Source organism: Balaenoptera ricei, chromosome 10 (assembly GCF_028023285.1).
Source record: "Balaenoptera ricei isolate mBalRic1 chromosome 10, mBalRic1.hap2, whole genome shotgun sequence".
Lineage (NCBI taxonomy): Eukaryota > Metazoa > Chordata > Mammalia > Artiodactyla > Balaenopteridae > Balaenoptera > Balaenoptera ricei.
This window is the reverse complement of record NC_082648.1, coordinates 52,546,235-52,560,367: the sequence shown is the minus strand read 5'-3', so window position 1 is coordinate 52,560,367 and position 14,133 is coordinate 52,546,235. Positions and strand designations below refer to the sequence as shown.

At 44.2% G+C, this 14,133-nt stretch overlaps 1 protein-coding gene across 2 annotated transcripts in view; it reads left to right on the top strand.

The window, feature by feature from the left end:
• PPM1H (protein phosphatase, Mg2+/Mn2+ dependent 1H) overlaps positions 1-14,133 on the top strand; it is a 265,477-nt gene that overhangs the window by 110,112 nt on the left and 141,232 nt on the right. For both annotated transcript variants that reach the window (XM_059936399.1, XM_059936398.1), the window contains exon 3: positions 13,141-13,485. In XM_059936399.1, the coding sequence (XP_059792382.1) occupies positions 13,141-13,485 (345 nt within the window). The remainder of the gene's footprint in view (positions 1-13,140; positions 13,486-14,133) is intronic.

Below are 14,133 nucleotides of genomic sequence, written 5' to 3'. Positions count from 1 at the left end.
TCCAGCCCCAGCTGCCTTATTCCCAGCTCAGACCCCTGACGTCATTGTAGTCCCTTGATGCTGGTGTGACATTGAGGAGGTGTTCATTCCTCAGGTTTCTCAGATGTGACTTTATGCCTCACACCGTGCACTCTTATCTGAAAGCAGCCGATGGCACCGTTTCGAGTAAAGAAGAGGGTGAGGGAGAATCAGGTCCTCGTATTATCCGTTTCAGAATAAATGTATGGCACGTCCTGTTTGATCACGATACTTTCAAAAGTAGATCTGAATTCTCTGTTAATGTCTCGGTCCCATTTCAAACACCACATAGCCCACTCCAACCTCATATTTCTCCTTGAAATGTCTCATGAAGTCCTCTCTCCTGGCCCAGTGGTACTACCCTGATCTAGGCCCTCTTTGCCTCAGGATAGACCTCTGTGAGCCCCTTAAATTCTGGTGCTTCCTTTTCGCGGTGCGCCTGCAGAACGCGTCGGCATCCGTGCTCCCTCGGCCCGGCTCTCAGCACTTTTCAGGGGCGGAGGCATCTCCTTACTCCTCGTGGCCCGAGGCAGCAAACTGGGGCTCCTGGTCTGCCTTGCTGGACTCCAGAACCTCACCCGGACCTGAACCTGGCCCTCAAGGTCGGCCTTAATCAGGTCACTGTCCCCATGGGCCTCCATATATATTTATATATATTGCTCTTTTCACCTGCATTGCCTATTAGTTGCGCCCTTTTCGCAGAATATTCTTTCTTTCAATCCATCATTGCCCAAGCACGTGGACAGACAGTCACGGACAATATGATGAATGCTGCAGTCAGGGTGGGCACAGGGGGCAGTGGGGGCTTCCAGGAGGAGGTGACAGTTAAGGTGATGACTAAAAGACAGGTGGGGGGGGAGGCGAAGGGGGAGGGGTAGTTGTGGTTTGTTGAGAGCTGCAAGCATTGTAGTTTTTTTTGTTTTAAGTTTTGGATTTTTCTTTACTTTGAAAAACATTAAGTATCAACTAAAAAATACACCATGCAAAAGAAGGAAAAACACCTCATTTTTAGTACCTATAACAACACTTTCCCCCGTTTTTGAGCAAGACACTCAAGCATTGTAGTTTTGCGTGGGTGGGATTTGGGGTAAGAGATGGAATGTGGAGAGAGAATCAGAGCCTGCAAACCCGGGCTCATAGCCTGGAGTCAGCCTGCCGGGCAGGTTGTTAGGCTGGTAAAAGACAGTGATCAGATTTTGTGTTTTTTGAAAAACTCAGGTTCCAGAGTGAAGTGGATTCATGAGCCAGGTGTCCATTAGGGCAAGCTTTCCCTCCAGGGCTGGGCGGAGTGCCGGCTGGTTAGAGCATGAACTCTGATCCCAGCTGCATCGCTTAATAGATGGTAACCTGGAGTGGTTACCTTCTCTGTCCCTCATTTTCCTCCTGTAAAATGCGGATAGTAACCACACCTCCTAGGGTGGTTATTCATAGGATTGTAGTAAGGATTAAATGAGCGGATATTTGTAAAGCATTTAGAATATCGCCTGTCAAATGATGGGAAGGGTGCTCTAGGGCCGTAACTGGCTGTGTCTGTGCCTTTGTGGTCTTTTAGACTCTCATAGCTGAGCTGGCATCAGAGTGTGTGGTGAGAGCCCGCTTTGTGTTTATTTCCCCACACAGTATATCACGCATTTGAAGTTCCTGCCATAGGAGGACAGTGAAGGTTTTGAAATCTCTTGATGGGCTTGGTTTTATCTAGTTCAGAGGCTTTCAAAATTTTATTTTAAACTGTCGAATTCTTTTATCCAAAATCTTTTGCAAAACCCTGATGTTTATAACTGATGAAACTGATGAAACTGTGCTGCTCTGGTTGGAATAATAGTCATAGGGACTCATCACTTCAACAGCCACTAACCTTCCTCTTTCCTAAGGCACCTATTCAGAACTAAGGAACACAGTTTGGATACCACTAGTCTGATCAGTTTAGGGAGATGTAAGTGACTCATCCAAGGTCGTACACTGAACCCATGGCAGATTTGGGACTAGAATGTAGGTCTCCTGATGGCTTAGCAGCCCCCTTTCCATTAGACCAGGGGTTCTCAACTGTGACTGCGTGTTAGAACCCCCTGGGAAGCTTTAAAGAAGACGAATGGTGGGGCGCCACCTTCAGAGACACTGCTTTTAATGGGTCTGGGCTTGGCCCCTGCATCAACCTGTGCTGGATTTATTCAGCCTACACTTGATTTGTGGAAAGAAACTTTCTTTGTGGAAAAAATTATGTCTTACAAGTTTTAGCTGTGAAAATTATTAATTGCGTTTAAAAAATTTGCTGTACCAGACTTTATAGCACTGTGCAGAGGTGTTCTCAAAAGGAGAATGTTGAGCCCTTCTGAGCCCCACGTCAGAAGTCCCTCAACCAAGCTGCCTCGTGACTGTTTAAAAATTCCCCAGATATTTTGTCAGCTGGTGGTGGTTTCGGTAGCTGCAGAATGCTCTGTGTTGTTGAAGGAAATGGTTGGATTACTTGTCAGAAAAATTACAGACTTGCCTTTTTAAAATGTTGTAGCATTCCATGGCAGTGTGGCTCATTATTTCATGGGGCTTGATCTTCTTTGATTCAAATCATGACTCTGGAAACTTGGTAAATTTTGGTGTCACAGAATCTGTGCCCAGATGCTGACATGACTGCTGCTATCCCATCCCTCGCCTGACCCTGCTGCAGCTTCCTCAGAGATGTTTGCTGGATTTTAATTTAATCAGGTATAGAAGGACTGTGTGCATAGGTTTCGCTCAGGTGGCCTTGGGCCCTTTGGGGAACTGGATGTGATGAACAAGGAATCCTTTCCTTTTGCCACTTTTCCCTATTTGTGGGGATGTAATATGGCAATATGTACTTTACTAATGCAGCAAGTAGCAGGAGCTAGCGGTGGGGTTGGCAATCCTTGCAGAGTAGTGATGAGCATAGATGATAACTCAGAATGTGCAGACGGACAATGCTATTTCTATTGGCGACCGAGTCACAGATACTGCTGATACCGCTGTGCTGTGTTGCCGATACGGGGAAATGACAAATTTCAGAGGTCTGTGGAAATAAAGGTGGATTCATGGACTCTCTGAACGCCCTAAATTAAGAACATTTTCCTGGGGGTTCAGGTTTATTCCCAGTGGACATCCACTTCTGCCTCCTTCAGATTCTTTTCTGTGCTTGTGGGCTCCTCCTTCCTGCCACGTATGCCGCAAGTCCCAGGATACTATGCACCCTTGCTTCTCCACGTGCCCAGCTCTTGTTACAGAATCTCACAGCAGTGGCTCATCGAAATGTCATGAAGCCCATGTGACAGCTTGCCCAGGGCCCGTGCAGCATCCACAACCAGACCTCAAGGGCCCAGGCTCCTTCTGACCTCCTGCCCCCACACCCTGGGCTGCAGCTTTCAGCCTTTTTGGCAAGAGGGTTATGCCACCTCCAGGTGTCGCTACTGTGACCCAGGCAGGAAGAAAGGGGGAAGGATAAAGGGGAAAAGACCAGGCCCATTGAGTTGTCCTTCTTTGTCAAGAAATCTGTAAGTTTCCTGGAAGTGTCCACCCAGGACACTTCTTCTTGCAGCTCATTGGCCAGAGTGAGGCTATGTGACCACACAGAGCTGCGAGGGAGTCTGGGATGTATTTTTAGTGGATAAGTTGCCGTCCCAAACAGAATCAGTAGTGAGGAGGAAGGGAGGATAGACCCTGCATGAGCATCTACCAGAATCAGCCCCGTCACCTGAGCCTCCTGCTACTTTCCTCTCCTGGGCTGCCATATCACCTCTCAGTCCATCCAAATTCTATTTGTCCTGTCTTCAAGGTCCACCTCTCCCCCACTTCCCCAGCCCACACTGGTCTGTCCTTCTTAGACATTGAACTTGCAGGATTAGCAGAGGCATCAGAGTCTTCTAAAGAAGTTCCCTCACCCCTGCCATTTTGGTGAAGAACTGAAGCCCAGAAAATGACTTACCTGAGATCATATTGTAATGGTAATGATAGCAGTGCCCCTAACGCCACACGCACACACACGCATACACGTACACACACACACACACACATGCACATGTGCACACACGCACATGCACATGCATACACGCACGCACACGCGTACGTGCACACACCGCATACACATACACACGCGCATGCACACAGACACACGCACGCGCGCGTGTGCCCGCTTGCTCCAAGTGTGTTACTTAGCTACTGATGAGGCATAAATTACCTCTTAACCTCCCCAGTACTCCTCTGCCATAAGGTAGCTATCACCTGCCTTGTAGTTCCTAGGAAACCATGGCACAGAGATGTTAAGCAACAGGGACGTCCAGCTCTAGAGTGACCCAGACAGGGTCCAGGGCCTGGACTGCCTTCCTCTCCTTGCTCTGTCTCCCACTCAGCTGATTGGTATTGAAGGTGCCATTTGAGTCCAGATCTTCTAATCCTTAGGTCATTGTTTTTTCCACTTAACTTTCCTCTGAGATAATGTGCTTGTTCCTTCTCTTTACGGTGCTTTTAGTCATTCATAAGTGTTTCTTCCTGCCTGGATTTGATTGAGTGTCTTATTAGGGTGGTATTTACCTCCTAACTGACATCCTCACTTTCACCCTTTATTCCGTCCTAATCCTCACAACTTAGCTTGAATGACCTTTTTTTGTTGTTGTTGTTTTTTTAATAGATCTTTACTGGAGTATAATTGCTTCACAATACTGGGTTAGTTTCTGTTGTGCAACAAAGTGAATCAGCCATATGCATACATATATCCCCATATCCCCTCCCTCTTGAGCCTCCCTCCCACCCTCCCTATCCCACCCCTCTAGGTCATCACAAAGCACTGAGCTTATCTCCCTGTGCTATGTGGCTGCTTCCCACTAGCTATCTGTTTGACATTTAGTAGTGTATATATGTCTATGCTACTCTCACTGTGCCCCAGCTTCCCCCTCCCACCTCGTGTCCTCAAGTCCATTTTCTATGTCTACCTCTTTATTTCTGCCCTGCAACTAGGTTCATCAGTACCATTTTTCTTTTTTCTTTTTAGATTCCATATATAACTATTAGCATACGGTATTTGTTTTCCTCTTTCTGACTTACTTCACTCTGTATGACAGACTCTAGATCCATCCACCTCACTACAAATAACTCAATTTCGTTTCTTTTTATGGCTGAGCAATATTCCATTGTATATATGTGCCACATCTTCTTTATCCATTCATCTGTTGATGGACACTTAGGTTGCTTCCATGTCCTGGCTATTGTAAATAGAGCTGCAATGAACATTGTGGTACATGACTCTTTTTGAGTTATGATTTTCTCAGGGTATATGCCCAGTAGTGGGATTGCTGGGTCATATGGTATTTCTTTTTTTAGTTTTTTGAGGAACCTCCATACTGTTCTCCATAGTGGTTGTATCAATTTACATTCCCACCAACAGTGCAAGAGGGTTCCCTTTACAGCACACCCTTTCCAGCATTTATTGTTTCTACATTTTTTGATAACGGCCATTCTGACCATTTTCATTGTAGTTTTGATTTGCATTTCTCTAATAATTAGTGATGTTGAACATCTTTTCATGTGCCTCTTGGCCATCTGTATGTCTTCTCTGGTGAAATGTCTATTTAGGTCTTCTGCCCATTTTTTAATTGAATTGTTTGTTTTTTTGGTATTGAGCTCCATGAGCTGTTTGTATGTTTTGGAGATTAATCCTTGGTCTGTTGTTTAATTTGCAAATATTTTCTCCCATTCTGAGGGTTGTCTTTTCGTCTTGTTTATGGTTTCCTTTGCTGTGCAAAAGCTTTTAAGTTTCATTAGGTCACATTTGTTTATTTTTGTTTTTATTTCCATTTCCCTAGGAGGTGGGTCAAAAAGCATCTTGCTGTGATTTATGTCACAGAGTGTTCTGCCTATACTTTCCTCTAAGAGTTTGATAGTGTCTGGCCTTACATTTAGGTCTTTAATCCATTTTGAGTTTATTTTTGTGTGTGGTATTGGGTAGTGTTCTAATTTCATTCTTTTACATGTAGCTGTCCAGTTTTCCCAGCACCCTTTATTGAAGAGGCTGTCTTTTCTCCACTGTAAGTTCCTGCCTCCGTTGTCATAAATTAGGTGACCATATGTGCGTGGGTTTATCTCTGGGCTTTCTATCCCGTACCATTGATCTACATTTCTGTTTTTGTGCCACTACCATAGTGTCTTGATTACTGTAGCTTTGTAATATAGTTTGAAGTCAGGGAGCCTGATTCCTCCAGCTCCATTTTTCTTCCTCAACATTGCTTTGGCTATTTGAGGTCTTTTGTGTTTCCATACGAATTGTAAAATTTTTGTTCTAATTCTGTGAAAAATGCCATTGGTAGTTTGATAGGGATTGCATTGAATCTGTAGATTGCTTTGGGTAGTATAGTCATTTTCACAATATTGATTCTTCCAGTCCAAGAACATGCATCTGTTTGTGTCATCTTTGATTTCTTTCATCAGTGTTTTATAGTTTTCTGAGTACAGGTCTTTCGCCTCCTTAGATAGGTTTATTCCTAGGTATTTGATTCTTTTTGTTGCGATGGCAAATGGGATTGTTTCCTTAATTTCTCTTTCTGATTTTTCCTTGTTAGTGTATAGGAATACCAGAGATTTCTGTGCATTAATTTTGTATCCTGCAACCTTACCAAATTCATTGATTAGTTCTAGTAGGTTTTGGTGGCATCTTTAGGATTTTCTGTGTCTAGTATCATGTCATCTGCAAACAGTGGCAGTTTTACTTCTTCTTTTCCAATTTGTATCCCTTCTGTTTCTTTTTCTTCTCTGTTTGCCATGGCTAGGATTTCCAAAACTATGTTGAATAAGAGTGGCGAGAGTGGATATCCTTGTCTTGTTCCTGATCTTAGTGGAAATGCTTTCAGCTTTTCACCGTTGAGAATGATGCTTGTGGGTTTGTCATATATGGCCTTTATTATGTTGATGTAGGTTCCCTCTATGCCCATTTTCTGGAGAGTTTTTATCATAAATGGGTGTTGAATTTTGTCAAAAGCTTTTTCTGCATCTATTGAGATGATCATATGGTTTTTATTCCTTAATTTGTTAATAGGGTATATCACATTGATTGACTTGCGTATACTGAAGAATCTTTGCATCCCTGCGATAAAGCCCACTTGATCATGGTGTATGATCCTTTTAATATGTTGTTGGATTCTGTTTGCTAGTATTTTATTCAGGATTTTGGCATCTATGTTCATAAGTGATATTGGTCCATAATTTTCTTTTTTTGTGATATCTTTGTCTGGTTTTGGTATCAGGGTGATGGTGGCTTCGTAGAATGAATTTAGGAGTGTTCCTCCCTCTGCTATATTTTGGAAGAGTTTGAGAAGGATCGGTGTTAGCTCTTCTCTAAACGTTTGATAGAATTCACCTGTGAAGCCATCTGGTCCTGGACTTTTGTTTGTTGGAAGATTTTTAGTTACAGTTTCAATTTCAGTACTTGTGATAGGTCTGTTTATATTTTCTAATTCTTCCTGGTTCAGTCTTGGAAAATTGTACCTTTCAAAGAATTTGTCCATTTGTTCGTGGTTGTCCATTTTATTGGCATATAGTTGTTTGTAGTAGTCTCTTATAATCCTTTGTATTTCTGCAGTGTCAGTTGTGATTTCTCCTTTTTCATTTCTAATTTTATTGATTTATGTCCTCTCCCTGTTTTTCTTGATGAGTCTGGATAAGGGTTTGTCAATTTTGTTTACCTTCTCAAAGAACCAGCTTTTAGTATTATTGATCTTTGATATTGTTTTCTTCATTTCTGTTTCATTTATTTCTGCGCTGATCTTTATGATTTTCTTTCCTTCTAACTTTGGGTTTTCTTTGTTCTTCTTTCTCTAGTTGCTTTAGGTGTAGTGTTAGATTGTTTATTTGAGATTTTTCTTGTTTCTTGAGGTGAGATTGAATTGCTATAGCTTCCGTCTTAGAACTGCTTTTGCTGCGTCCCATAGGTTTTAGGTCATTGAGTTTTCATTGTCATTTGTTTCTATGTATTTTTTTATTTCTTCTTTGATTTCTTCAGTGATCTCTTGGTTATTTAGTAGCGCACTGTTTAGGTTCCATGTGTTTGTGGTTTTTACAGTTTTTTTCCTATAATTGATTTCCAATCTCATAGTGTTGTGGTCAGAAAAGATGCTGGATATAATTTCAATTTTCTTAAATTTTCCGAGGCTTGATTTGTGACCCAAGATGTGATCTATCCTGGAGAATGCACATCCGTGTGCACTTGAGAAGAAAGTGTACTCTGCCACTTTCGGGTGGAATGTTCTATAAATATCAAATCTATCTGGTCTATTGTGTCATTTAAAGCTTGTGTTTCCTTGTTTATTTTCTGTTTGGATGACCTATCCATTGGTGTAAGTGGGGTGTTAAAGTCCCCTACTACTATTGTGTTACTGTCTATTTCCCCTTTCATGGTTGTTAGCATTTGCCTTATGTATTCAGGTGCTCCTGTGTGGGGTGCATAAACATTTATAATTGTTATATCTTCTTCTTGGATTGATCTCTTGATCACTGTGTAGTGTCCTTCCTTATCTCTTGTAACAGTCTTTATTTTAAAGTCTATCTTATCTGATACAAGTATTGCTACTCCAGCTTTCTTTTGATTTCCATTTGCATGGAATATCTTTTCCCATCCCTTCACTATCAGTCCTTATGTGTCCCTAGGTCTGAAGTGGGTTTCTTGTAGACAGCATATATATGGGTCTTGTTTTTGTGTCCATTCAGCCAGCCTGTGTCTTTTGGTTGGGGCATTTAATCCATTTACATTCAAGGTTATTATTGATATGTATGTTCCTTTTACCATTTTCTTGTTTTCGGTTTGTTTTTGTGGGTCTTTTTCTTCTCTTGTGTTTCCTGCTTAGAGAAGTTTCTTTAGCATTTATTGTAAATCTGGCTTGGTGGTGCTGAATTCTGTTAGCTTTTGTTTGTCTGAAAAGCTTTTGATTTCTCCATCAAATCTGAATGAGATCCTTGCTGGGCAGAGTAATCTTGGGTGTAGGTTTTTCTCTTTCATCACTTTAAGTATATCCTGCCCCTCCCTTCTGGCCTGCAGAGTTTCTGAAACTGAAACTGAAACTGAAGCTGAAAAATCAGCTGATAACCTTATGGGGATTCCTTTGTATGTTATTTTTTGTTTTTCCCTTGTGCTTTTAATATTTTTTCTTTGAATTTAATTTTTGTTAGTTTGATTAATATGTGTCTTGGTGTGTTTTATCCTGTATGGGACTGTGTGGTTCCTGGCCTTGGGTGACTATTTCCTTTGCCATGTTAGGGAAGTTTTCCACTGTAATGTGTTCAAATATTTTCTCAGACCCTTTTTCTTTTTTCTTTTTCTTAATTTATTTAAAAATTTTTCTATACAGCAGGTTCTCAGACCCTTTCTTTTTCTCTTCTTCTTCTGAGACCCCTATAATTCGAATGTTGGTGCATTTAGTGTTGTCCCAGAGGTCTCTGAGATTGTCTTCAATTCTTTTCATTCTTTTTTCTTTATTCTGCTCCTCGGCAGTTATTTCCACCATTTTGTCTTCCAGCTCACTTATTCGTTCTTCTGCCTCAGTTATTCTGTTATTGATTCCTTCTAGTGTGTTTTTCATTTCACTTATTGTGTGGTTCATCTCTGTTTGTTTGTTCTTTAGTTCTTCTAGATCTTTGTTAAACATTTCTTGTATTTTCTCAATCCGTGCCTCCATTCTATTTCTGAGATTCTGGATCATCTTTACTATCATTACTCTGAATTCTTTTTCAGGTAGATTGCCTATTTCGTCTTCATTTATTTGGTCTTGTAGATTTTTACCTTGCTCCTTCATCTGTGACATATTTTTTGCTGTCTCTTTTTTTTTTCTTCCTTTTTTTAATGAGTGGGATTGTGTTCCTATCTTACTGGTTGTTGGGCCTTAGGCTTCCAACACCAGAGTTTGTTGGCTGTTGGGTAGTGCTGGGTCCTGGTGCTGAGATGAGGACCTCTGGGAGACTTCACTCCGATGAATATTCCCTGGGGTCTGAAGTTCTCTGTTAGTCCAGTGGTTCAGACTCAGAGCTCCCACCGCAGGAGCTTTGGGCCAACCCCCGGCTCATGAACCAAGATGCCGCCAGCTGCACAGGGTGGTAAAAAAGAAAAAAAAAAAAGGAGAACAATAACAAAGTAAAAAATAAAATTAGGTGAGGAAACTAACAGATATGTTAGGAAAAAAATAAAAATAAAAATATAGGTGAAATAACAACTAGAAGGTAAAACAGAACCACAGTAATAAAAAAGAGGAGGAGAAAAAAAAAAGAGGTGGAAAAGGCCTTGGCTGTGGAGGGTGGGGCCTAAGCAGGGGCGGGGTTTGGGTGGTGGGCAGGGCCTATGCTTAGGACCCACAGGGCTGGAAAAGGCCCTGGGAGCTGTGGGGGGGTGGGGCTTAGCCTCAACGGAACAGAAGGGGCCCAGGCATGCCTCCCGCCTCTGGTCTCAGAAGGCAGGGGACCTCACCTGGGAGCCCAGCAGGCTTCCTGGGCTTGAGTGGGTGGGGCAAACGCCCTCCTCTCCTGCTCTTCCGGTCCAGGACGTCCCCTGCCACCTGCCTCTCCTGGTCTTCCTGGCCTCCCTCCTATGCCCCCAGGGCCTATGCGGCCTGGAGGGGGCTTTGGAGGGCGGGGGACCAGCCTAGGAGCTCAGCAGGCTCCCTGGGCCCAAGTGGGTGGGGCAGACGTCCTCTGCTCCTCTCCTGCTCCTTGGGTCCCAGAGGGCCCCTCCCGCCTGCCTCTCTTGTTCTCTCCCGGCCTCTCTCCTATGCCCCCAGGACCAACCCGGTCCGGAGAGGACTTGTGAGGGCATAGGACCTGGCCTGAGAGCCGGGCAGACTTCCCCAGCCAGTTGGGCAGGGGAAACGCTGGGTGCGCTCCGCCCTGATCCGAGCCCCTGAGGGTCCCTCCAGGCACTGGAGGGTTCCCAGAACCCCTCCCCACTCTCAGCCACACCTCAGGGGCACCGGTCCTGTCCAGCCTCCACTTCTCCTCCCCCTTCAGTCCCCCCATGTCCTACCGGTTCGATGGGGGGTTCTTCCCATCTCCTTGGGCATCGGGGTCCCCCCACCAGCATCCGGCAGGTGCCCTAGTTGTGGGGCGATGCGAACTCTGTGTCTTCCCACTGCCATCTTCTCACCTTTAGCTTGAATGATCTTTTAAAAATACAAATCAATTTTCTAACTCCCACTTCAATCAATGGCTTTCTGTTACTCTTAAGCTTAAGCCAAGATCCTTCATGTGTCCTGGAAGGACTGAGTGGTCCAACTACTACCTCCTTCTCCAGTCTCATGTCATCTCCCTCCTTTCCTGCCTCTGTGCCCTGTTCAGCCACATGGCCATGGTCCAGTCTCCTCTTGCTCATCACACACCTTCTACCACGGAGCCTTTGCACCTGCTGTTGCTGCTGCCTGGTGTTCTCTCCTTTCCTCTCCTTATCTTGTGAATTTCCAGTGGTCCTCAGCCTGTCCTCATGTCCTCAGGAAGCCTCCTCCAATATGTCCCTTTGCAGGCTGGCCTCACAGCACTTTGTCACCCTCACCAGAATTATGATCTTACGTTTATTTGTGTGATTATTTGATCAGTGTCTGTCTCCTCTGCTGGATTCTTAAAATCAGACCCTGTCTCTATATCTTTCATCTAGTCTTTCATCCCCACTACCTACTTTTGTGCCTGTCACAGAAAGAGTGCTCAGTAAATATTTGTTGACAAAAAAAAAAAAAGACTATTTTATCTCTAAGCATCTAGCACAGAATCGAGTAGAAACAAAGTTTTAAAGGGCACAAATAGAGTAATGGCATATGTCACCCTAAGTACACAGTATCTTCCAGCATCATTCTAAGAATGACCAAAATGGTGGTTACCAGGGACCGGAGGGTGGGGGGGATAAGGAAAGTTGTTGGGTAAAAGTACAAACTTGTAAGGAGTAGTAAAAAGGTCCTAGAGATATAATGCACAGTACAGTGAACATAGACAACAGTATTGTATTATAATAATCAAACTTGCTAGGAGATTAGATCTTAATTATTCTAACCACAAAAAAACACAATTATAATCGATATGCTAGCTATTGCTATGATGGCAACTATGTCACAACATATAAATGTATCAAATAAGCATGTTGTACACCTTAAATTTATACAATGTTATAGGTCAAATACCTTCAATTAAAAAAGTAAGATAGACCAAAAGAACTTTATATAATGGCTTCAACTAAAAAAAAAAGAATTCAACATTTATTGCTGCAGGCTAGATAAGCCTAGTTGTCAGTAGTGGATGTTATATGCACCTTACCTATTTCATCTCAGTATTTAATATCTTATCCCTCTAGCAACACCATAATTGAGCTGCTTTTTTTTTTCCCCCTATAGCTAAGATCTTAGGCATATGTGATTCAGACATGGTTCTTAAAAGTGTTCATCTTGAAATAGTCTCAAAATCAACCAGCAGGTACAAGATCTGTGGTAGATGAGGGAACATGGGCTGCACGTAGCTTTAGGGTAGGAAGAGAAAGCCAAGATGCTGAGTGACAGCTGGAAAACTGAGGGGAGTAGGAAACATGAAGAGGAGATTTGAATTGACTGCATCTTGTGAAGGTTGGACTAGACTGGGTGTTCAAGGGAAAAACATGTTCTACAAATTCAGGATGTAGACATAAGCAGATGAGGCAATTATCTGAGAGTGTAAAAGCCCTATGAGGGGGAAATGGGTCTACTTATCTCCCCTTGAAGAATCTGTAAAAAAGACCTAACTTTTTGCAAAGACTCCAGGTCAACCCTGCTTGGGGGTTGCAGCAGAAGGGAGGTGAGGAGTTAGCTGTTGAAACTGTAAAGACCTACCTGTTTGTATGGAGTTTTACCTCTCACTTCTGCATATCAAATTAAAGTAGATCTCACCCCAGCTGAGCGGGTGGTGACTTGGACTCCTGCCCTGGGTGGACAGGCAGGGACCACTTTCTCCCTGGGGTGGTGGTAACAGCAGCGATGAATCTGGGGACCCTTCCCTAAGTGTTTTGCTCTGTTCGGACCCCCGTTGTTTGCAGAGAGACAACCAGATGGACGCGCTGACCCCCGGAGGTGTCGCGCCCTCACCCTGGGGCAGTGGCCACGGCGTTTCTCACTCGTCCTTGTTGCCCTCCTCCCGCAGGAATCAGAAGGCGTCTCCTGCCACTACTGGTCGCTGTTTGACGGTCACGCGGGGTCCGGGGCTGCTGTGGTGGCATCCCGCCTGCTGCAGCACCACGTCACGGAGCAGCTGCAGGACATCGTGGAGATCCTGAAGAACTCGGCCGTGCTGCCGCCCACCTGCCTGGGCGAGGAGCCCGACCACACACCCGCGAACAGCCGGACTCTGACCCGCGCGGCCTCGCTCCGCGGAGGGGTGGGCGCCCCCGGCTCCCCCAGCACCCCACCCACGCGCTTCTTCACCGAGAAGAAGATCCCGCACGAGTGCCTCGTCATCGGGGCTCTTGAAAGTGCATTCAAGGAAATGGTAGGTATCACTGAAGACTCTAGGGCAGCAGGGGCCCAGGTGGTCACTTCAGCCACATACTTGTTTCTTAGAAAGTTCCCTGGAAGGGCATGTCTCTGACCTGTCCACTTGCTGCATGGTCCCCTCTGTCTTCTCCTTTTACAGCAGGACTTCCATTCTCAAAAGAAGTGGGCAGCAAGAGAGTTCTAGCATCCAGTGCTGGCAAAGGTGTAAAAGAAGATGGAAGAGGGATAGTGCATGAGGTGATAGGCTTATTAAATGGATGCATATTGCTTCGCTTTCTGCCAACTCTTATGGATGCCAGCTGGTAGGATTGAACTTAATTGAAACTGTGAGCTCGGTTGCCATCTGTTTTACACGTGTGTACGAATTCCAGGTGTTTGGGGAAATGGAGCTTTTAGTGAAGTGCTCAGAAGTACCCTTGCTGTACAGATCTAATCTGAGAACAGCTATTTTCCCATGATTGGCAGTGTGGTTCCCACTGCTTAGAGCAAGTAGGGGCCAGTATCCAAGAATTATTTGTTTTACTTGGGAACGTGGATTTGTTTGTACATTTAAATTTGAATATGTCTGATCAAGGGATTCAGCCTCCCTCCTGAGAACACACTAAGCTGCCCTCCCAGTGTCCCCTGCTTGTCCCTCTGGCCG